At 38.3% G+C, this 26,542-nt stretch overlaps 1 protein-coding gene across 1 annotated transcript in view; it reads right to left on the reverse strand.

The window, feature by feature from the left end:
- FBXL7 (F-box and leucine rich repeat protein 7) overlaps positions 1 to 26,542 on the reverse strand; it is a 400,496-nt gene that overhangs the window by 287,146 nt on the left and 86,808 nt on the right. The window contains exon 2 of the mRNA XM_066374238.1: positions 7,331 to 7,420. Coding sequence (XP_066230335.1) covers positions 7,331 to 7,420 — 90 coding nt within the window. The remainder of the gene's footprint in view (positions 1 to 7,330; positions 7,421 to 26,542) is intronic.

The following is a 26,542-nucleotide window of genomic DNA, read 5'->3' on the forward strand; positions in this document are numbered from 1 at the left end:
AATATCATGGATACAAAAGAAAGAGAGGTAACACAGCTAGATGAGAAAAAATCTATGGAGAAAAAATTTAATATATTGGAAACCTTGGCGCTAAATGACAGAGAATTCAAGATAGAAATCCTAAAAATCCTCCGAGATATACAAGAAAACACAGAAAGGCTATTTAGGGAGCTCAGAAAACAACTCAATGAACACAAAGAATATATGTCCAAGGAAATTGAAACTATAAAAACAAATCAAACAGAGATGAAAAACTCAATTCACGAGCTGAAAAACGAAGTAACAAGCTTAGCTAATAGATAAAGGTCAGATAGAAGAGAGGATTAGTGAAATAGAAGACAAGCAACTTGAGGCACAACAGAGAGAAGAAGAAAGAGACTCAAAAATTAGAAAAAATGAGATAGCCCTACAAGAATTATCTGACTCCATCAAAAAGAATAACATAAGAATAATAGGTATATCAGAGGGAGAAGAGAGAGAAAATGGAATGGAGAACATACTCAAACAAATAATAGATGAGAACTTCCCAAGCCTGTGGAAAGAACTAAAGCCTCAAGTTCAAGAAGCAAACAGAACTCCAAGTTTTCTTAACCCCAACAAACCTACTCCAAGGCACATCATAATGTAATTGACACAAACCAACAGCAAAGAAAAAATTCTCAAGGCAGCCAGGGAAAAGAGGAATACAACATATAAAGGAAGGCCCATTAGATTATCATCAGATTTCTCAGCAGAAACTCTACAAGCTAGAAGAGAATGGACCCCAATATTTAAAGTCCTGAAAGAGAGGAACTTTCAGCCACGAATACTATACCCATCAAAGCTATCCTTCAAATATGAAGGAGAAATAAAAACATTCACAGATACAGAAAAGATGAGGGAATTTATCATCAGAAAATCCCCACTCCAGGAATTACTAAAGGGGGTTCTCCAATCAGATACAAAGAACAAAAAAAAAAACAGAGCCACAAGTAAAAGCTCCAAGAAGAACACAATAAAACCAAATTTAAACTGTGACAACAACAAAAAGAAAGAGGGGGAGAAGATGGAGATTAACAGTAGCAAAGGACGATGGAGTGCAAAAGTACTCACAAAATAGTTCGCTATAATGAACAGGGTAGGGACCCTTTTCATTACTCAAAGGTAACCACCATTGAAAAAACCACCACAGAAGCACATGAGATAAAAAAGATAGCAACAGTGGAAAGATGTATGGAATACAACCAAATAAAAACAAAAGATAGAAAAACAAAAGAGAAGGATCAAACAAGACACAAAACTAACAGAAAGCAAGATATAAAATGGCAATAGGGAACCCACAAGTATCAATAATTACACTAAATGTAAATGGATTAAACTCACCAATAAAAAGGCACAGAGTAGCAGAATGGATTAAAAAAGAAAATCCAACTGTATGCTGCCTACAGGAAACTCATCTAAGTAACAAGGATAAAAACAAATTCAAAGTGAAAGGCTGGAAAACAATACTCCAAGCAAATAACATCCAAAAAAAAGCAGGTGTAGCAATACTCATATCGGATAATGCTGACTACAAGACAGGAAAAGTACTCAGAGACAAAAATGGCCATTTCATAATGGCTAAGGGGACACTGAATCAAGAAGACATAACAATTCTTAATATATATGCACCAAACCAAGGAGCACCAAAATATATAAGACAGCTACTTATTGATCTTAAAACAAAAACTGACAAAAACACAATCATACTTGGAGACCTCAATACACCGCTGACGGCTCTAGATCGGTCATCCAAACAGAGAATCAACAAAGACATAGTGGCCTTAAACAAAACACTAGAGCACCTGGATATGATAGACATCTACAGGACATTTCATCCCAAAGTGACTGAGTATACATTTTTCTCCAGTGTACATGGATCATTCTCAAGAATTGACCATATGTTGGGCCACAAAAACAACATCAGCAAATTCAGAAAAATTGAAGTTGTACCAAGCATATTTTCTGATCATAAAGCCTTGAAACTAGAATTCAACTGCAAAAAAGAGGAAAAAAATCCCACAAAAATGTGGAAACTAAACAACATACTTTTAAAAAATGAATGGGTCAAAGAAGAAATAAGTGCAGAGATCAAAAGATATATACAGACTAATGAAAATGACAATACGACATATCAGAATCTATGGGATGCAGCAAAAGCAGTGATAAGAGGGAAGTTCATATCACTTCAGGCATATATGAAAAAACAAGAGAGAGCCCAAGTGAACCACTTAACTTCCCACCTTATGGAACTAGAAAAAGAAGAACAAAGACAACCCAAAACCAGCCGAAGAAAGGAGATAATAAAAATCAGAGCAGAAATAAATGAATTAGAGAACAGAAAAACTATAGAAAAAATTAATAGAACAAGGAGCTGGTTCTTTGAAAAGATCAACAAAATTGACAAACCCTTGGCAAGACTTACCAAGGAAAAAAGAGAAAGAACTCATATAAACAAAATCCAAAATGAAAGAGGAGAAATCACCACGGACACCGTAGATATACAAAGAATTATTGTAGAATACTATGAAAAACTTTATGCCACTAAATTCAACAACCTAGAAGAAATGGATAAATTCCTAGAAAAATACAACCTTCCTAGACTGAGTCAAGAAGAAGCAGAAAGCCTAAACAGACCTATCAGTAGAGAAGAAATAGAAAAAACCATTAAAAACCTCCCCAAAAATAAAAGTCCAGGCCCTGACGGCTATACCAGCGAATTTTATCAAACATTCAAAGAAGACTTGGTTCCTATTCTACTCAAAGTCTTCCAAAAAATTGAAGAAGAAGCAATACTTCCAAACACATTTTACGAAGCCAACATAACCCTCATACCAAAACCAGGCAAGGATGGCACAAAAAAAGAAAACTACAGACCAATATCTCTAATGAATACAGATGCTAAAATACTAAACAAAATACTAGCAAATCGAATACAACAACATATTAAAAAAATAATACATCATGATCAAGTGGGATTCATCCCAGAATCTCAAGGATGGTTCAACATACGTAAAACGGTTAATGTAATACACCATATCAACAAAACAAAGAACAAAAACCACATGGTCTTATCAATAGACGCAGAAAAGGCTTTCGATAAAATACAACACAATTTTATGTTTAAGACTCTCAACAAAATGGGTATAGAAGGAAAATATCTCAACATGATAAAGGCCATATATGATAAACCATCAGCTAACATCATATTAAATGGCACTAAACTGAAGGCTTTCCCCCTTAAATCAGGAACAAGACAGGGTTGTCCACTCTCTCCACTCTTATTTAATGTGGTACTAGAGGTTCTAGCCAGAGCAATCAGACAAGACAAAGAAATAAAAGGCATCCATATCGGAAAAGAAGAAGTAAAGGTATCACTTTTTGCAGATGATATGATACTATACATCGAAAACCCCAAAGAATCCACAAAAAGACTACTAGAAACAATAAGCCAATACAGTAAGGTCGCAGGATACAAAATTAACATACAGAAGTCAATAGCCTTTCTATATGCCAACAATGAAACAACTGAGAAGGAACTCAAAAGAACAATCCCCTTCACGATTGCAACAAAAAAAATAAAATACTTAGGAATAAACATAACAAAGAATGTAAAGGACTTATATAATGAAAACTATAAACCATTGTTAAGGGAAATCGAAAAAGATATAATGAGATGGAAGAATATACCTTGTTCTTGGCTAGGAAGAATAAATATAATCACGATGGCTATATTACCCAAAGCAATATACAAATTTAATGCAATTCCCATCAAACTTCCAATGACATTTTTTAAAGAAATAGAGCAAAAAATCATCAGATTTATATGGAACTATAAAAAACCCCGAATAGCCAAAGCAATCCTAAAGAAAAAGAATGAAGCTGGGGGCATTTCAATACCTGACTTCAAACTCTATTATAGGGCCACGACAATCAAAACAGCATGGTATTGGCAGAAAAATAGACACTCAGACCAATGGAACAGAATAGAAAGTCCAGAAATAAAACCACATATAGATAGTCAAATAATTTTTGATAAAGGGGCCAACAACACGCAATGGAGAAAAGAAAGCCTCTTCAATAAATGGTGCTGGGAAAACTGGAAAGCCACATGCAAAAGAATGAAACTGGACTACAGTCTCTCCCCCTGTACAAAAATTAACTCAAAATGGATCAAAGATCTAAACATAAGACCTGAAACAATTAAGTACATAGAAGAAGACATAGGTACTCAACTCAGGGACCTGGGTTTTAAAGAGCATTTTATGAATTTGACTCCACAGGCAAGAGAAGTGAAGGCAAAAATTAATGAATGGGACTACATCAGACTAAGAAGTTTTTGCTCAGCAAGAGAAACTGATAACAAAATAAACAGAAAGCCAACTAAATGGGAAATGATTTTTTCAAACGACAGCTCAGATAAGGGCCTAATATCCAAAATATACAAAGAACTCATAAAACTCAACAACAAACAAACAAACAATCCAATAAAAAAATGGGAAGAGGATATGAATAGACACTTCTCCCAGGAAGAAATACAAATGGCCAACAGATATATGAAAAGATGCTCATCTTCTTTAGCTATTAGAGAAATGCAAATCAAAACGGCAATGAGATACCACCTCACACCTGTTCGATTAGCTGTTATTAGCAAGTCAGGTAACAGCAAATGTTGGAGAGGCTGTGGAGAAAAAGGAACCCTCATACACTGTTGGTGGGAATGTAAAGTAGTACAACCATTATGGAAGAAAGTATGGTGGTTCCTCAAAAAACTGAAAATTGAACTACCTTATGACCCAGCAATCCCTCTACTGGGTATATATCCCAAAAACTCAGAAACATTGATACGTAAAGACACATGCAGCCCCATGTTTATTGCAGCATTGTTCACAGTGGCCAGGACATGGAAACAACCAAAAAGCCCATCAATAGATGACTGGATAAAGAAGATGTGGCACATATACACTATGGAATACTACTCAGCCATAAGAAATGATGACATCAGATCATTTACAGCAAAATGGTGGGATCTTGATAACATGATATGAAGCGAAATAAGTAAATCAGAAAAAAACAGGAACTGTATTATTCCATACGTAGGTGGGACATAATAGTGAAACTAAGAGACATTTATAAGAGTGTGGTGGTTACGGGGGGGGGGGAGGGGGGAATGGAAGAGGGATAGGGGGTGGGGAGGGGCACAAAGAAAACAAGATAGAAGGTGACAGAGGACAATCTGACTTTGGGTGGTGGGTATGCAACATAATTGAACGACAAGATAACCTGGACTTGTTATCTTTGAATATATGTATCCTGATTTATTGATGTCACCCCATTAAAAAAATAAAATTATATAAAAAAAAAAAAAAAAGAAAAAAGAAAAAAAAAAAAAAGAGCTAGAAAAAATTTCACACTAATTTAGCTAAGTTACTAAAACTTCTGTTTCATATGAACATCAAATTTTTCTCTCCTGATTTTATCCACAGAATGATAGAGAATGCATTGTGACAAAAATGTATAAAACATTGGCTAGGCCTGCACAAAGGAATCTTCTTAGGGAAAAGGCAAAATATAATAAAAATTTTTAAGTCCCTATAGAGTATTTTTTGAAGCATAAAAAGCAAACTTTTTAAATTCATGAAGTTCCACAGTCCCTTCCTCCAACTCTTACAACAGAGCTCATATATTCATGTTTTTTCCATTTTGAAAAGAAAAAAAAATATGAAGAGAACTTATATCCAGATAAGGAAACAAAGAGAGATTATTTAACATTCTTTAAAATTTCTATTTTCATAGCCACTCAAATTAGAGAAATGACTGTGGCAAGAGTTATTGTAAAAATAATGGTGAATAAAAAGTGATAATCTTACAAAACATAGATTTCTGAGTACAACGGATCATAAATACATTAACTTGAAGTGACTTCCACTATGGCTTCAAAGAATGAAAGCCTCAAAATTGAATGTCTAGAATCAATTTACCTGATTTGCACATCATCTTAACAGAATTTCAAGAATGATCTAATGCCCATATTTGAATTAACAGGCAGAAAATTAAAACTGGATTTCTACCTGCTGCTTCACTGCACAGAGAACACCTCAATCTCTTTGCCTTACAATGTGGGTAAGACAATGCTGAGGCATTAAATACAAGGGACTATAATCCAGTTACAAAGGCTATTTATGCATCACTGGAGATACTTAACCCAGAGAAGGTAATTCTGTGCTACTTGAAACACCAAGTGAAAGAATTACCCAAAGAGAAGATAAACAAAGTGGAGGGAAACCATCATATTTAATGCGTGAACTGTAATGCAGATCAAGAGTAGTCACACAGCTTATATGACCTACATCAGGCCATGAGGACGCTTCCCCATGCCATAAACAGAAAAAATTCAGTCTCTGAAACAGAGAGTGGAAATGTCCACAATATGTTGTATTCTTTAAGAAAGCAGGCTCTGAATATTGTAAAAATTAGGTGACACCTCCCAAAGAGTCTTTCATTATAAATGGCAATGATGTCTTAACACTATACCTTCATTGGACAGTTAGTTTAGAATGTACTCTGCAGAAAAGAAGTCATTTAATTGTGTTTAACATTAAAAGGAGCTAATTCCATGATGGGGTCAACTTTTCAGTAAATAACTACCATGGAAAGAAGTATTTTCACACTCAAACAAGTAAGCAATAACTCAAAAGCATCTCAACTATTTATTGGGAAGTAGTTGAGTGCCAACATTTACTATAACTATCTATAGTCAGATTCTTCACCAAGAATATTAATGTGACCATCTCTGCCCTGATAAGCAGAACTTTTCACCTGTTCTCTAAATAGTCAAACAAGCCTGTTTTCCTACTCTCAAATAATTGGGTTTTAGTTCAAGGGCTACAAATCACATGACTGCGATCTTCCCATTGTCACAATCCTGATTTCCAGCATGCCTATTCTGAAAGTTCTTGCACAACTTTCAACTTCAGCACAAAAATTTTACAATCAATATTTTCCATACTGAAAAAAAGAGATCTGTAAAACCATAAAGTCTTCATCAAAGTCCACTTGTTATCATTTCACAAAGTACCAGAATTTGCCTTAGAATTGAAACACTTAAATCCCACTGAAACAACTTTAGTAGACAGCCACAGCAGCACAACAAAAAAAGACACTTGGGAAAACGTTTGCTTTCTCATTTTTTAAGACTCTCATAAGCTCCCACTCCATAAAATAGAACTCAGACTCACACATTTTATTTGTCTTCCAAAAATAGCCAGCACTGTGAAGAGAGGGCAAGAGATAATAAAGACCAGATGCCTACCTTCACTGGTAGCCACATTCTTCTGGGCTTGGGTTGGTGTGTGATCTGTACTTGAACTCACGTCGGATGAGATGCTTGAGCTGCCTTTGCCTAGAGAAAAGAGGAACCAGCAGTGTTTGAGTTCTGTAACTTTAGAACTAAACTGTGCCTTTCATTCTGTCCCATACCAAGCCACATCGCTTGTTTCCAAGAAAGGAGCTATAATACTAGGAAAGGAGTTTATTAAGTTTCTTGCCTTATGCATTAAATATCTTTTGGGAAATGCCTGACCCATATCAGAGTAGAACTAAAGCCTTATTATAATTTCACTTGACTATACAGTCAGACAAGATTATAAAACACAGTCCAATATGATAATGTAATCTAATTTTGGCATGCATGTGATTAAGACAGTACATGTGTGAAACACATCTACAGTATTGATTTTTTATTTGCAGCTATAAACGATGCATTTTCCAGTAAAGGACAAATGCAAATCTAAGAATGAGGCATTATCCTAGGAACAAGAGTGTACTAGCGCCAAAAATCTCTATCACCTTAAAAAGAAAATTTAATAGTTTTTTCTTAAAAAAAAAAAAAAAAAAGCTTGCTTTATTTTTTTAATGCAGTAATGTTCAACTGGAAGTGTTTCCCCATGCAAGGAGACATTTGGCAATAGAAAAACCCCAGAAAATCTGTGCCCATGTGAAGAAACCAGGAAAAGACGGCAGCCTACGAACCAAGAAGTGGGCTCTCACTAAACACTTTGATCTCAAACTTTTCAGCCTCCAGAAGTGTGACAATCAAATTTCCCTTATTATAAATATTTGTCTATATAGTATTTTGATATAGCAGCCTAAATGGGCTAAGCCAGTGCCCACACTCTTGGTAATCTGCTCCCTTTAAGTATGGAAAGACCTGCAATTTGCAACTAAGCCATAGATTATGATGATAGTGAGAGAATTTTACAAATGTAATTAAATTCCCTAATAAATTTAATTTAGTCAAAAGGGAAATTACTGTGGGTGGGCCAGACCTAAGTAGATAAGCCTTTTACAGGAGTCTAGGGAGATTTCCTGCTGGTCTCAAAATGAAGTACTCATGAGTTCTACAGCTGCAAGGCAATGGATTCCACCAGCACCCACATGTGCATGAAGAGGAATGAGCCCAAATGAAAGCCCAGCCCTGGCCAATGCCTTGATTGCAGCTTTGTAAGATGTTGAAAAATGTCCAGTCCAGAAGTCTGACTCAAGGAAAATGAGATAATGAATGCATCTTGTGTTAAGTTGCTCCTAAATTGGTGATAATTTGATATGCAGCAATAGAAAGCTAACATAATGCTCAACCAATTATATCACAAGTGAACTGTTTTCGTTCCACAGTTATGATGAAAACTCTTACATGCAACTGAGAAACTCTTTTCCAATCACCTTCCCTATGCAACCATCTATATTCTGGTTAGGTGGCGCAAGCTCACAGTCTAAAAACAGAGTAGAAAAGCACAAATGGACAATTATAGTTTTAGGAATTTGTTTCTTAATGTTGAGAGTAATGGAACAATCCAAGTTCATGAGTGAGCTCACCCAGACAGGGAAGCCATTGTGATTTATGACTCTGAAACAAGTCTCGTATTTCCATCATCCCTGCCTATTTCACACTCTCCTCCTTCACAGTTAGCCAACAGAGTACAGTAACTCTCCATTAGTTTGTGTCCAGCCTGCCTTTGCTGTCGCCATTTATCTGGCATGGTTCACCTGTGGCTTGACATGTTAGGGCACCTAGTTAGGAATATGTCAGGCTGATCTCCGACCTCCATCTGCTGCTCCCCTGCTTTTTGACTCTGGACATTAACTTCTCTAGGAGGTTCAGTGTCCACATCTGGTAGGGGAGATGGGTCAACTAAGTGATTTCTAGCAGCTCAAAGAGTTGACAATTCTACTGAGTCCGTTACTGAACTCTTCAAACATGCAAACATTCCTTTTAACATGAAAAAAAGAGTTATTGTGCACCACGAATACACAGATTTAAATTATTTTTAGTATATTGTTACTTAGTGATGCACAAATGGAAAACTAGAAATAAACCCCATATGCATTAGCTCTAATTCAACAATAAGACCAAAACAAAATAACCAATTTAACACAAAAGCAATAAAACCCAGAACTCTCCAATTAACACCATTAATTTAATGCAGCAGATGACATTATTTTGCTGACATTCAGTTGCTTTTCAAAGCGTAAATATAGTACTCGCTGGCTGCTAACGTCATTGTTCCCTTGGTTCTGGCATGTCCGTCTTACTTGGGCTGTGTGAGGATGCAGCCTCCCCTCCACAGTCCTCCGCTAGAACTCGGGGAGTCCTTCCTGCTACAACACAATGTCACATCAGTTGACCTTCACGTGGTTTGACTGTTTTATTTATTATTATTCATTCACGTTTTATTGTCTGCTCTTCTTTTATTCCTCTTTTATTCCTCATTGGCCCATAACTACTAAAACAGAGCTCCTTCTTTAAAAGACAGGTGCTGATTTTGATAACAAAACCATGTGGCAGGATTCTGTTATAAAGAGAAACTCGTATTCAACCATTTATTATTTTTAAGATTATCACCAAATAAAACAACAAATTTCAGAGGAATTTCTCAGACAGGTCTGAAAACATGTATGCAGACGACCCCCCCCCCCCCAGAGGACCACAAACTCCAGTTTCAGAAATGTTGACGAATGAAGAAGGGAAGATCAGGTAAACAAATAATATCATCAATGACATGTAGAATAACAGCTAGCACACACTGTGTGCTGTGTTGTGTACTCTGGTAAATACCTTACGTGCATCAACATATTTTTACTATGTCCTACAGCTGTGTTTTTCAATCATATTTCACTATTTTCTCTCCCCAGGAAACTTTCTGGACATTTTTTTCTGTAATCATCCCCCACAAATAAAATTGTAACACCACAGCATATATAATGTGCTGTGTGTAGATCTCTGCTTTTACATAAAAATCGTAGAGTTTCCACCCCCTAAACTTTGTCCCTTTGAAGGTAATACAGCTCCAATGAGAATGTATGCCCTTTGATAAGTATAATTTTTAATTCCTGGCTATTTAAAATGACTTAATTAATTATGGAAAATGAGATAATAGAGATACAAATACAGTTCAGTATTGAGTATTATTCTGACTTAATAATACTCAATATTTCTCTGAGGGAAACACAGGATCAGCATTCTGCAACCCCCTGGTCATTTTTTGTTACCCCATCGATATACAACCTTGTTTTGTGTGTGTTTCTTTTGGAAGACACCTTATTCAATATGTTTTGTTGATTCATTAACATTCAACTCAAGGCCAGCAGCACTGTAACTCATGCCCCAATGAAGTTGATCTCACACATAGAAGGCACACCACTGCCTTCCTGCTCTTAGAAACAACAGACGGCTCTTCAGCACGATGCTTGGGGACCATTGTAAAAAGTGAAATCATCAATAAAATGCACAAAAACACAAAAGATGTGGCACTACATAGACTGTAAAAAGGCCACTCATTTACAGTGTGAGAGCTGAAACAAGGAGGCAGAGATTGCTCGTTGAATCTCAGCTTGGAACAGGCACAATGGACAACTCAAAGTTTTTACCATTCTGTGCCTGTCTGCGAATGACCATAAAATAAATGACTATTGATTTGGGTGTTACAATGAAATTTTAGGAATGATGCAAATTCCCAAATATGGAATTCACAAATAGTAAAGATTGGCTGTTTATAATCTTGTATTAACTATGGCTTCACACTTTATCACCAGCTTTCAGGTAGAATTCAGTGGGTAGAGAGCAATGATCAGAGTGAGAAGGCTGGGTTTTTATCTGAACCTGACACTACCAGTGTTGGGCAAATTGTTAAACCCTCCTATACTTTACTTTTTTCAGTGATAATCAGGGTAGGGAATAATCAACTCCTACCTCTAAGGGCTGACTTGAGCATTAAATAAAATAATCCAGATATAGTATCTAGGGTAGTGCACTTAGGAAATATTCAATAAATCTAAGTATAGTGGAGCTCATATTTTGGATACTATTAACATGATCTGTTCTTCTGCTTTGTTTCTGGAAGCATAACCAACTCTCCAGTGAGTCAAGTGGACAGGGAAAAAGTGTGTCTAAGGTGGGGGGTGGGGTACTTACAGATGAACTATTACAGAAGGAACTCAGAGAGAAAGAACAAGGTGATATTCAGCTTCCAATAGTCAAAAACAGAAATCTGCAGTGTGACAATGTTCTTGCAACATAAACTATTATTATATTAGGAAGGTTCTGCCAACATTTCTCAACTTCATACAGTATTCAAGATTAAACAACTGGGTACTATTGCCTGGCCAATTTGATACATGAAACTGTCTGTCCATCACAGTGTCAGACTCTGATGAGTTTAAATTCCATATTTACCACTTCTAAATAACATGGTTAGAAGAAAACTTGTCACACTCCAAGTTTTCACTGTTTTCATTTATAAAATAGAAATAAAACAAACAACAAACACCTAGTTATTTCCTCTATTAAAAATGGGAGATTTGTACCCACTTTTCAGGGTTTGTTGGAGGTTATTATGAGTAAGAAATAATTTATAGTTTGCAAAGCATTCAATTATATGCAATGCCAGCAACAGCCCGTCCTGCCATTGTTTAATGTTGACCCATTTATAACAGTTCATTTTGTATCAGGAGACCGAAATGAAATTTAAAACACTAATTGTTGCTTTGCTAGTCTATGCACATAGAATAGTAAGTAAACATTATACATGCATATAAATTAAATTATAAAACCTTATTTATCCAGCATAAATCCCGCAGGTATAAGCGAGGTAACAATTCTGCTCTCTAAATGCTGTACCTACACGAAGGTTTGTTTATGGGCCATCGGGGTTCTTAGCCTATCAGAAATGTGCCTAGTGGACTTGGGAAAGTAAAATTTTGCACTTTCTTAATTTCCTCCCAAATTGACTAAAAGGCCCAAATGCAGGCAATTGAACAACTAAGGTAGCAAATGCAAACAAATATCAAAGCAAGTGAAAAATAACTAACGCCCTGAAGTTAGTAAACGTTTTCTGTAACAAGTTTACACAGGCATACAACTCTGAATCATAGCACGAGAACTTAGTGCTGGACGGTCACTTGGGTCACACGATTAACCCAGGAATGCTAGCAGAAGAATGTGCTCGTCCTCTATTCCAATCCTACATCCCTTGGGTTTTCTGGTAGAGTCTAACAGTTAGACTGTGCCAAGTTTTCCCAGTTTGAAGAGAAAGAAGATGTTCATTAAATGGGATCTTATTAGGGAAGGATTTTAAGTCTCTATTAATTAAAAAAAATTCTCATATATAAAGTATGTTTCTTCTCTCATTCCCTGTGCCCCGGCTAATTCTACAAATGCAGACAGTTAAAACAAGAGAGTCAGACATTCCATTGTGATTTATGATAACATGAACAATGTGAAGAGTAGAACAGAAAAGATCGATCAATACATGACAAAAAAATGAATCAATGGGTCCTGTGATTTGCAACATTCTTAAGAATCCAGAAAACCACTTGCAATATTGATTCCCTATATCAATTCCAGATTCTGTGCGCTGAATTCATTCCTGTGGCTTTTAGCGGCAGACTTCTGACATGAAACCCACAAACAAGCACGTGGACCCATGGGGGGCCTGAGCCCTTTATTTCCTGTTTCTTTCTGTTATCTTGTTTTCAAGTTGCTGTGGAGCACCATGAGAGCCTGATTTAATAACAAATGTCCACACCAATGGAAAGAGAATTTTTTTTCAATATGTATCACAGAATTAAGTCAAGGGAATGATGGGTGATATTTGTGTGTTGAATTCGCTATTATTTTCCAGATTGTTTTCTTATGAGATACTTTCTTACATTATCTAATCTTGAGTTTAAATGTCTATACATAAAGAATAATAATATTAATTATCTCAAAGGACAATGTGGCTTAATCCCTGGCTTAGGTGCACAGTCGTTTGGGGGGAAGAAGAGCTGAACACAAATTGTAGAAGCATATTAGCTCTTTCAGGTGAAGAGAGATTTAACAAATGAATCCCCAGGTCGGTGACCTTGCACTAGAGTGAAACGGGAAGAAACTGAACGTCGAGCCCTCCAACTTGTTTATTGAGAACAGAAACCGGGAGATGATGTCCTGTTTTCGTTTCTCCTATTCTTTGTCCTCTCCTGATGAAAACTGAAAGCACGGGCTTGGAAGGACAAGGGGAAGAAAGAAAATGAAGAGGAAAAAATGGTTAGAGTTCCACTCTGCTTTTTTTTCTTTCAAGACATTTTAATGTCCTAACTGGAACTTAATTACAGTTTCCCAAAGCACCTAACAAGTAACCTCTGGGCCACTGAACAGGATACACACTTCTGTAACTGGGGAGAGTTGGGGTGGATCTTTCCTTCCCCTAAGAAGCTGCTGTTCTTTTTTTTTTTTTTTTTTTTTTTTTTGACAGAGACAGAAAGAGAGAGTCAGAGAGAGGGGCAGATAGATAGGGACAGACAGGAATGGAGAAAGATGAGAAGAATCAATTCTTCGTTGCAACTCCTTATAGTTGTTTGATTGCTTTCTCATATGTGCCTTGACCAGGGGGCTATAGCAAAGAGAGTGACCCCTAGCTCAAGCCAGTGACCTTAGACTCAAGCCAGCAACCTCGGGGTTTTGAACCTGGGTCCTCTGCATCCCAGTCTGATGTTCTGTCCACTGCATTACTGCCTGGTCAGGTGAGATTGCTGTTCTAATGGGTTGATGTTCAGCCTGAGAAAAGCTGAGAACACCTCTGATCCTCGGTGCCAAGAGGTGCAGTCCCCCCTCAAATACAAAACCTGGTGCAGAGTGCTGGCACTTTTTCATTATTTTAAAAATATATGTAACATAAAATTTACTATTTGAATTATTTTTTAAGTATTTAATTCAGTGGCATTAATTACATTCATAATGTTATGCAACCATCACTATTATTTCCAAACCTTTCCATTTCTTGACACAATATTCTGTACCCATTAAGTGATAACTCTCCATTTGTTCCTCCTCTAGCCCCTGGTAGCCTCTAATCTGCTTTCTGTTTCTATGAGGTAGCTTATTCTAGACATCCCCATGAGTGGAATCATACAATAGTTGTTCTTTTCTGTCTGGCCAATTTTAGTTATCTTAGTGTTTTAGGTTTCAAATCCAGGTTTTAGCAGGAATCAGTGCTTCATTTCTTTTGCTGAATAATATTCCATTGTGTGTAGATAGCAGGTGTTGTTTATTCATTCATCTGATGATGGGCTCTTGTGTGCTTCCACCTTCTTGCTAGTGTGAATAATGCGGCAACAAGAGGGTGGTGGCTTGGACCACTTGTGGTTCTCAGTTTTCAGTCTTCTAGTGCTTGCTGTTCCCAGCAGAAGCCAGATCCTGAGAGCTGTAGCTGAGCGGTGGACCAAGTACACAGTTTTTCCAGGAGAGAAAATGGGACCAGTGCACTGCTGGTTCAGCAATTCCTCAAGAACTGCTGACAACCCTGCTGCATCCCTGAGTAGGGCAGAGTGCTAGGGATTAAAGGGGTGGAATGTAGAGGAACAGTTTCTCTGAGAATTGTATTACCTCCAGGCAGGGCCGTGAGGCTGGTGCCTTGGACAGCAGGGAACATAGACTAGCTGACCAGCATACCTCACAGAGCAGACACAAGGCTTTCAGTCCCAACATGCACCTGCTGCAGAGCTCTGCTCAGCTGAAGCCTGAGGAGCTGTGACTGGAACAGGACAGCCAGGGGACTGTTCATGTCCTCTCTAGGACAGGTAAGAGCTTCAGCCTCAAGTCAGGTAGCACAGGAAGGGGTAGCCCAGTTCCAAACAAGCAAAGCTATGATGTGTAATGCAGATCCATGGCTGAGACACACACAACCTGACAGCAATCTAATCAGTTCAGCAGCATTAGCTTAGAAACCAAAAAGTGAGAAGAGACAGAATTAAATAGAACTAATTTGAGTTGATCAGCAATCATTCCACATCCTAGTGTCACTCCCTGTTTCTTGGTGAAGAAAGTATACTTAGACAAAAATCACAACTAAAACCAGTCTTTCCTGTATTGCTCTTAAAGACTACAATTACTAAGAAGAAAAAGAAGAAAAGGACATAATTTTGCCACGGACCGCTAACATCCACAGAAGGGAGAAGACAACAGCCAGTCAGCGGAGAGTATGATGCCCATCTTGGAGGGCATGGAGCCTAACGTCGGGCTGCTTGGACCAGCATCTTGGTTTTGCCACTGAACTAGCTGGTTGAGCTTGAGAGTTACCTTACTTTCTGAGCACCTCAGTTTCTCCATCTGCAAAATGGGGTATTTTTAACTATAAACTAATGAGAATAAAATGATGTGAACAAGTCAGTAGCTTATGATAACATGCGTATAATAGATACTTAGTAGATGTTAGCTATTATTAACCATCCTTATTAATATTCCTAATCAATAGTTCAGTTTAATTCAACAATTACATGTTAAACCCATTGCATGCAAAGGCCTATGATTAACACTGGAAACAACAAGACTGTCCGTTATTGGATTGAGGATTTAAAACACCGACACATGAATAGAAGTATGGCAGAGTTTTTAAATAGGATCATTAAATGATATTCCAAAATAATGTTTTATTCACTCAATTTTATTGTTGTTTAGTATAACTGGTGTTTTTTTTTTTCTTATAATGATATGAAAACTATGTAGGCTGATTAGCAACAACCATGCCTGTCCTCCCCACTGGGTCTTCAACTCCATGAGGGTAGGTCCCTTACCCGCTCTGCTCACAGCTCTACATCCTGAAGCAAGCACTCTGCTTGGCATATTGAGGGCACTTAGTACATAAGTGTTAAACAAGTTGACATAAGAGTGAGGGTCTGATTGTGTAAATAAACGGGAAATTTCTTCCTAATTGAATAGCTTTGTTCCCACAATGTTTCCTAGTAAACATTATCTCTTCCTTATAGGCACCCCTCAAATCCATGAGTACCCCAAAAACATTATGATGTGTTCAGCACGCAGAAGAGAAGTGAGAAAATTCCCCATATTTCCAGGTGTAGAGTACTCTGTATCACTTTCCTAAGGCTGCTGTAACTGAAGACCACTCCCTAGGTGCCTTAACATAACATATCAGAAGTTTACTGTCTCACAGTCTTGGAGGGTAGAAGTCGGAAATGGAGGTTATGGCAGGGCCAGGCTCCCTTGAAGGTGCCAGGAAAATCTTCGTCATGCCCCTGTCCTAGATCCTGGTGGCTGCCAACAATCCTTGGCATTCCTTGGTTCATGGCAGCATAAGTCTAATATCTGCCTCCATCATTTCATGGCCATTTTCCCTTTGTGCGTCTCTGTGTCTCTTCTTATTACGACGCCAGCGATACTGGATTCAGGGCCCACCCGACTCCAGTGTGCCCTGATCTTAATAATTGCAACCTCAATGGGTGTATTTCCAAATAAGATTACATTCTAACATTCCAGAAAAGACATGAATTAAAGAGGGCAGGGTAGGGTCCCTATTTAACTCAGTAGATGCTTCAATACCATTTTCTGCAAAAGTCAAAAGAAAGCAGAAAATCCCACCCTGATGCTATTGTGTAAACATTTACCCATTGCATGGCAGAACTATCATGGGTGGAAAAGAAGGATTAGCAGTAAGATTTAATGCATCATGAAAAGCAAGAAATCCTAAAAGGGTCTCCCCACTTTAGAAAAAGCAAGCCCTTGGCCCACCATCACAGTTGGTTTCACATTGAAAATGCTAGGCAATATTTCACTAAAGGTAGCAAGGCGGAGACTGCTCCCTCAGCCTCCTACCTACCTATGGACCTGCAGGCGGGTCCACAAGGGTTAACACAGATGTCCGCTGACACAAAGACAGATGCTGCAGCTACTGACAGATGGTGTTTCACAGCTGGGTCTCGGAGCAGAGCAATGAGAGGGTCAGACCATAGACAGGCTGAAGGGTATGTGCATCAGGATAAGAATTTCTATTGTACTATTAGTCTTCCAAAAGACAGTTTTATGCTAATAACAAATCACTACAATTTGCATCAGTCATTTTCCTCCAAAATTCTGAAGGGTTGCCATGCCCAAAAAGCATGAGAAGACTGTGCTTTGCTTAATCCAGGTGCACAAGCAAAGATAATAAGAGATCTTTCTGAAGTTTAGTGCTGTTTCAGCATAATCTGGGACAATTTCAAAGCCATGTGTTCATTTTCTGGCATCAAGAGCCTTTTGATGTCAATGAACTCATTTCTGCATTTTCTAATTCGCTCATTCATTCATTCAACATCCCATATGCCAGACACAGATAATATATTAGACACAATTCCATGATCAAGCCATCTTGGCAGTAGAAGTTACTTTTCTGCAGGGTCATAAAGGCAGGGAAGAGTGTAGGAAACAACTTCACCTTTCAACAGAGAACAGATGGAAGGGAGCGGAAGTGATACCCATTAAATTTTTGTGGCTTCACATGGCTCAGTCTAAAGCCTTGCAGTTGTTTACAATAATTATCAGAGATGATCAATATAAATTAATGGAAATTCTGAATATTAATTTTTAAAAAGGCTTTGATTCTCCTCCATTCACACTTTTGTTAGGTTAGCATTAAACCTAACAAAAGTGAAAGGGCTATATATTTTAGATCTTAATAATATTTAATACAAAACAATCTTAGGATCTAAGTATATTTCCTACCTCACATTGCCCATTTATTAAGAAATCAAGGACAAAATTCTGTAGAAGGCAACTAAAAATGAAACAAACATCCCTACTTGCAAAAGCAAATTAGAGCAAACAAGTTTTTCTAGCCTGGAGAGGACATGGGAGGCAAATATTGTTAAGAAAGCACTTAAAAGGAGAAACTGAAATTCCTAGCTCAGGTCTACACTTGCTCCCTGACTACCTGGGGAGCCTGCAGCAAGCTACACAAGACGTCTCAGCAATAATCCTGGCATCTCTGATTAAGGGAGACGGGCACTGGAAGAGGTCATCTGCAGGATCTGTCTCCACTCCCACGTTCTTTACTCTTTTCAACTCAAAAAGTACCAACTCTCTACCAAGACCACAAACCACTTTATAACCACAAACCAGGATCCAAAGCAAGTTAAACATTAAAGGTCAAGTGGAAGAGACAGAGTTGTTAACCAACTTCCTCCTTCTCTTACTGAATTGAAATTATATACATATACAATTTCCTGTAATTAAAAATATATAATTTATATATATGCATGTAGGTACATATACAAATACATATATAAATATATCTGCATATAGACAATTACAAACACACACACATATATTTATGTCACTAAATCACAGCTGAATTACTTCATTGCTGTGTCTTCTCTTTGGTGTGTGAATTCTGACCTTGTCTATCCAGTGATCTTCCTAGTCTCTAAATAAGAAAACCAATCATATTACCTGCCATGTTTCCTAAGAGTATAATTATTCTCCTCCAATATCTCTTCTACTTCCCCTGAGTTGGGAGGAGGATCCCCTGGAACCACAATGAGAAGCTGCAATCTATGTCACAGGGGTAATCATCCTGCCAATAGGCATTTCTGAACAGAGGGCAGCTGAGAAAGTTGAAATGGCAGCAACACAGTACCTCAGATGGCCAGGATTCTTCCACATCAGAACTTGAACGGAGGAGAGGCTAAAGCAGTACCCTGAAAGCGTTGATCCCCGCCCCCACCCCCACCCCGCCCCAGCCTTTGTATAGCTGTCTCATGGTTAGGTGAGAGTAAATTCACCATTATCTCCAGCAGGGAGGCTCTGTATGTCCTCAGCTTATCAACAAGAGTCCATCTCATTGTTCAGTGATTGACCAGGCAGACAATGAGAGGCAGTTAAATGGCCAAGGCTGCTCAATAATAGAGAACAACATTCTCTCTCTCTCTCTCTCTCTCTCTCATCTCTCTTTGGGTTATAAACCCAAGCGTTATTAACAGACATTTTGTATCAAAAAGCAGGTTCCATCTTAGCATGAAGAAGCATGTAGCAAAATAGAAAAACAGAAAGCATAATGATATCATTAAGACATTAACCAGTTCATATTGTTCCTGATGCCCACCCTCTTATTGGATTTTTGTCATGTGAATTAATAAGGGACAAAGTAAGTGTTCTTTCTGCTGCACCTGGTGGTGAACATTTGAACTGCAGAAATTTTACACTTACAGATAAAACTTGGAATTCAAGAAAAAAATTTCATCCTGAAGATACTTTTTTTTCATGTGAGAGCAGCACTTTCTTACTGTAGAGACAGCCTCTACAAAAAGTTGAGTAAATACAAAGTAATAATTTAACAGTGATGAATTGTAATGTTTTAAAGAAAGCACAACCACATAGAAATAAGAAGCAGTATATTTATAGTCACGCGATAAATCTGATAAGGCATCCAGACCTTGGGAAAGAGTATAATATATAATATGCTCTGAGCAATGAACAGATGACTTGGTAGGTCTTTTTTCTTTCAAAAACCTCAATTCAGTTTCCACCTACAATCTAGGTTGTATTTTTCAAAGCTTTATGCATTAAAAAAAATTACTCTCCCTAAATGTTGTATTTGCAACCCTTTTATCATATAAATTGCGGTCATAACCTAACTTAAGGCTTGTAGGGGCCAGTGAAAAAAAAGGTATGGTTTCTATAAAATGAGATACATTAAGCAAAATAAATCCTGCCTGAAACTGAAATAGTTCTTGAACACAACAACTTAGAAGCTAATCTCTGTTCTCTTTTGAAAATATAATAGCTTTACCTTTTGGCCAAAATAGATCAATGCTCCACCCGTGGCTATTGTGCATTTCCTCATTCTCTTTCTTGACATACTGATACTTGGTTAATAACTGTAGATTACTCTACAATTCTTTTCCCAAAGTCTTCTGGCACCAAAGCAAGTCTTCATCAATGAAAGTGACAGGGACATTCTGACTATCCCATCTGGTCTGCAGAAAGAACAGGGCATTTATACCTTCCTCCACCGCATGCCTTCTTCACTCAAGCTCCTTGTAAAACTCATTACATTCATTTCAAAAAGCAAGCTGCACTTGATGGATACATTTTGTGGAATCCAGATGGAAATTCAGGAGTATGTTTATGCTCTAAGTATGTTCATAAACACTTTGGAATGCAATTTACAAGGCTTTAGTTCATTTAAATAAAAAGCATGAATTCCAGGCATTTGTGATGGGGTTTTCCTCAATGTGATGCTATCTAGGGAGATGTTTTCAGTTGTATAGTTTGGAAAGGACAGAATCATTATGGCTGCCTCAAGATTTATATCTTTTATAACAAAGAGATGGAATTAAATGTACTTGCCTAAGTGCTCTTGTAACCCATCCTTTCCCATCTTTTCGAGACATCACCCATCAACACTAATGCTCACATCAACAGATCATTTCACCAACTACATTTAAAACTTCTTAACAGTTTTCCACTGGGTTCTGACTTGAGTCTGACTCTCTACTATAGCCCACAAGACTTTGTGTGATAAACATCTACTGCCCTCATCTCAGAACCCGCCCCTAGTATCCTCAGAGAAGGGGCCTGTCTGTCAAGATCACTGCTATCCACAGTGCCAGAAACTCTGGGAGAAATTCACTAAGTATTTGCTGAATGAACTAGGTCATATTTACCATGTAAATATAGACTTTGCCTTTTTAACTCACCCAAATTACAAAACTAGCACGTTTTCAAAATACAAAGAATCTTCAAATGCAGAAAAATAAAAATTTAATGTAGACCAATGTAAGACAATGATTTGGTAAAGAGTCTGAATAGGAAATGCTGCTTGTATCACATTAAGTTCACAGAAAAACTACTAAGAAGTAGTTTATTGCCAAGTAGAAATCTGATGGGGTTTAAGAGGAAAATAAACTCAGAAGAGATCAGAAAATAAATTAGTTGGAAATGGGGGAGAAGGCTGGGGGGGATCCCAGAGACGCTCTCCCCAAGCAGACACTGGCATCCAAGCCTGGCATTAACCAGGACAACCCTGAGCATTTTCATCTCTGCTTGGAACCTAGTGGCACCCACATTGGGATCAGGTCTCTTCCTTTCCAGTAAGAAGTCAGATAGGTAGCTTGGCCAGCTTTGTTTTTACCGAGCCCGGCCCTCTCCTGCCCCTATAGGAGAAGGGGCTCCAGGGAAGCTAAGGAGAAGCCTCCAACCCTGGAGCCTGATTTTTTGGTGTCTCTGAAATCAAGGAGGGACACAGATGAGGGACATGAGATCGTGGATAATTATCATCTGCATGTAAGTTGTTGGATAAATTCAGTATACAGAAGATGGTTAGGGAACAGCAATGTGTAAAAATTTCTACCTGAAAGACAACATTTATCTTTATTTTAATATAGGAAAAAGCATGTTAAAAATACAGAATTAGTAAATAATTCTGAATACTTATTCTATTTAAAAACAAAACAAATTCTTTCATTATACACAAATCTTCAGATTACACATTAAATTCTACCACAATTTGTTCATCCAAAAGCAGTAGAATTCATCTTAAAATGCCTTTATCTTAGCTACTTCAAAAGCAAACCTTAGCCCATTTGGCGTGACCATCCATTCTGATTTAGCAGGTTGCTTGCTGTGGAGAAAAGGGCCCTTGTTTTACAGACAAGAGGACTTTATCTTAATCCCAACTTTGTACTTGAAGAAACCTCTTCCTATCTCTGAGCCTTCACTGTTTCTTTTGTCATGCAAGAAGATTAGGGCTGAGATGTCCCCCAAACGTTCAACCAGCCAACCCCTACTGGGCCCGTTCTGCAATCTTGTCATTCCACTCCATGAGATAGGACCATCTGTGTTAGTATCCCTGGAGCAGCTAAGGAATGGGTTATGTTACCTCCCCAAAGCTTGTTAGTGGAAGCACCAGGCATCAGAGACCTCGGTTACCACACTACATCATCTTCTTGGATTTTTATTGTAACCTCTTGGGAAAAAGCCCAAAGGCTGGAATCAGTGCATTTGGATTTGTATCCTTTGTCACTTATCACCATCTTGACCTTGAAAAGATCCTTAATTCTGCCCCAGTATCCTTATTTACAAAATGAGGGGCTGGGAGTGAGGGTGGGTCTGTGAATTTGGGTATGTGAAGCACCTAGTTCTATGTTTGGTATACAGAAAGTGCTTAGTAAATGTTAATACTATTCTAAGAGTGAGAATCAATCCAGTTGTTTACTACTGCAAAATTAAGGTGCTAAATCAGCACTTTAATCCAAATAATTTATTCTTTATTAATAATCAAAATAAAGAATTCAGACCAGGTCACTTTTTCTAGGTGGTTCTTTAGTCCTTCTATTGGCCATACTGGTTGGCATAGACTTCCCCAAACTCAACACGTGCATTACCCCGTGCTCTGTTCTAACACCATGTTAGCTTAGAATGACACCTTGTCCCCTCTTAAATATGACCGTAATCCATTATCAACTCTTCCACAACAATCTTTTTTGAGTCTCAGGGCCTCCTTCTTCACTTGGAATGTCAGAACCATTTATAGCCATTTAGTACTTAAAATGGTAGTAATCACAGCTGACATGTACAGGCTTCATGGGAATATAACAATTTGGTTTTATGTGTATTTTTCAGGGCACTGGCCTTCCTGCCTTCTTACATGCCTCTGGATCACAACCCCACGAGACTACGCCCTCAGGGAAAGTGTACTGCTAGTGTGAAGAATGCTCTGGAAAATGAAAAATGAAAAACAAGAAAGTCACAGTAGCCTTCTTTTCACATATACTTATCTTTTTATGATGCGAAGACTCACCAACACATCAGTGTGCACAGATCCACGCAGAAGCATAACAAAGCAACGACAGTTAGCCATGGAGATGGACACAGAGAATCAGGGGGAGACCCAGCATTGCCACTGCAATCAACGGCTTCTGTCATCTTCACAGAAGAGATACAGCACAGGCTTTTGCCAGCAGCAGCTGGAATCCGGTGTGTCACAAGTCCAGGTTATTACAGGAAAGGCCGGTCTAAGATTCCAAAAACCTGAACTCTGGAACACATCCAAGGTCACCTGGGACTCTCTCTTTTCAGCCTGCCCCTTCTCTACCATCAGTCTCTTCAGGTCCTTGAAGCTCATCCTCAGCTGCATTCTCCAGGCACAGCCCACAGACACCCTGCACATTCGTCTCCAACCCCGGGGGAGCTAGAACTAGAAATCCATGCTCCTGCTCCTATCCCGGCTCCTGTTCCTATCCCGGAATTATGGGCATCAGGAATTGAGGCTGTCTGGTGAGTGGCTTGTGAGCACTCCCAATCCTCATGCAAAATACACCTCCCTCAGCACCCAGGAAGGAATAGAGATACCATTTCAAAGGGTGGCTAAGCTGACTGGCCAAGACCGCCCAGGATCAAAACAGATACACTTTTAACCTTTTCAAGTGTTTACTTTTCAAATGCCTTAACAAATTCTTGACCTCCCTGACCCACCATATGTCCTCCCTTCATATACTGTGAAAAGCCTAGACGACCAAGACTTTAAATCTCCTGTTTCAGCCACGTCAGGCTTGTGATATAGCGATGGAAGGAAATGCCTTAAATCCTGCTTAATCAGTATCACTGAGCTCAAGGCCAGGCCCATTATCCCATCAACAAATAGATATAATATTAAATGGCTAATGCTTATGGAATATACTGTGGGCATTGGAGAAAGTAATTTAGCATAAGGAGAGCAATAAATGGACTGGATCTTTAATATTATGCAAAATCCCCCCAAAATGCCATTTTGTAGGTAAAGAGGAGTCAGCATCAACCATTTCACTTGGTTCCACCCAATTATAAACATTCCTTGGAAATTACACAATAAGTTTGGTGATGAGTATGAAGTAATGAAACTTCATTGGATGAAAGATTTAGTCATTTATACTGAATTCTTTATAGCATACAGTGTTATAGTGAGTTAGTTACCTAATGAACTTATTTAGAGAAATGACATCTATTCGGCACAAAGACAGAAAACAAACCTCCAATAAAAAGTGTGAAAAAATAAATTTGTCATACTATTTAAACAAATAAACAACAACAACAAAACCTGTACGTTTCTATGGCCGTCTTTTATGCTATTTACCTTCTTGCAAAACTCTTGGGAAAAATCAGCTTACAAATTTCTAATCTGAATCTTTGCACCAGAAAACTTAATGAGCATTCCATACAGAGCAGAGAAAAGACTAAGGTCTGCTGTTTTCCAAAGAAGAGGCAAGTGACAGAGAATCTGGATGAAGTGAGGCAAAGAAGGGCCACATGAGGCAACAAAACGGGGAGCAAATGTCTGCCATCTGTGCCCCAGTGCAGCTAACTGGACTCCGGTCTGCCATTTTTCATTTTAAAGCTTCAAACATTTCAGACCTTTGCTCAGACTGTTCTGCCAGGAGAAGGTTTCACTGCTTACCCTTAAATACTCTCCAGTAGTCAGCTAACTCATCAGCGAGCAGCAGCATTATGTGGTGTTTGAATATGCAAATGTGATTCTGGCATCTATCATTAACCAGCATACTTTCTATTTTTTTTTCATTTTCAAATACAAACAAAATTTTAGCTCTATGCTAGAATGTGAGATAAGCATAGTATCAGTTGTAAACTTTTCTAAATAATCTCTCAATAATTAATAAAAGTTCTTTTCCTGTATGTGACTGAGAGGTTCCCTTTCCCTCTATGTGACCTCGGTGTTGCAAGTAAAATTTTGGTTTTTCAATCTATGTAGAAAACAAGCTCTAAGGGCCTTAGACTATGTGTAGACAGAAGAATGGTCTCCTCCCTCTGATGGTCCAGGTCTCTAAATAAGTCACTGGAAAACACAGTCAGGGGGCAAATGATACAATATTACCACAAAGCTTTCAGAACCCATTTTAAATGGGATCCTGAACTGAAATGGCCAAACAGTGTAGATTTAAGGCATTCCAAACAGGAGGAAAGACTATCAAGACACTGTCAGGCAGAGTACTGGGGACTTGATGTTTCATTTAATCTTCCTAACAACCTTATGAACCAAGTCTTCTCTCCATTTTCAAGGTAAAACATTTGGAGCACAGAAGTTTAGCTTGCCCAAGGTCACAGTGCACGTCCACCCCCGAGCAGAACCAGGTCCGTCTGATTTCCTTATCTTGTTCCAACACAAAGGAAATGGATAACTTCCGAGTTTAGAGGTAAAAAAATCAAACTGGAGTAGAGGGTGAACAGAAAGAAGACCTAGATTCCAGTCCAAGTTTTAGTGTTTTCTAGTTGAAGGATGTAAGTCCTCTGAGCCACAGTGTCCTCAGAGCATGAACACAGTAGGCATTCAGTGAGCATTTGTGGAGCCCAAAGATTCCGGAGTCTTGGAAATGACCTCAGTGCACTGGCCTTTGGGGGACACTCTTACCACAATGGGCAGATGGCTAAATGTGGGGCCAAACTCATTCCTCACAAATTTTTTTATAAATAAATTTTTATTAATTTTAATGGGGTGACATCAGTAAATCAGGGTACATATATTCAAAGAAAACATGTCCAGGTTATCTTGTCATTTAATTATGTTGCATACCCATCACCCACAGTCAGATTGTCCTCTGTCACCTTCTATCTAGTTTTCTTTGTGCCCCTCTCCCTCCCCCTTTCCCTCTTTCCCTCACCCCCCTTCCCCGTTACCACCACACTCTTGTCCATGTCTCTTGGTCTCGTTTTTATGTCCCACCAATGCATGGAATCATGCAGTTCTTGTTTTTTTCTGATTTACTTATTTCACCCTGTATAATGTTATCAAGATCCCACCATTTTGTTGTAAGTGATCCGACGTCATCATTTCTTATGGCTGAATAGTATACCATGGTGTATATGTGCCACATCTTCTTATCCAGTCTTCTATTTTTTTTTACAGTGATTAAGGCCTTTAAGCAAACTCTTAGCCAATACAGCAAGAATTCATAAAAGAGTAGTGTCCATAACATATTCACCAAGACCAAGTTGGCACCAACACCATGCCAAATCCCTGCAAATGCAACCCAACCCCAGTTCAGTCCATTAGGAGCTGTCACAAAGAACAAGAGTCCAGGAAAAATCCACATCCAGGAAAAGTCCACATGGCACTGGAATTGTTGTCACAATTCTATACTTTGCAGCTCACATCCAAGTCCCAATGACCACTGCTTCTAGCTGGTAATGATTCAGGTAGACAGGAAAAGCCATCTGCAGCATGTGTGG

This window comes from Saccopteryx leptura, chromosome 1, assembly GCF_036850995.1.
Source record: "Saccopteryx leptura isolate mSacLep1 chromosome 1, mSacLep1_pri_phased_curated, whole genome shotgun sequence".
Taxonomy (NCBI): domain Eukaryota; kingdom Metazoa; phylum Chordata; class Mammalia; order Chiroptera; family Emballonuridae; genus Saccopteryx; species Saccopteryx leptura.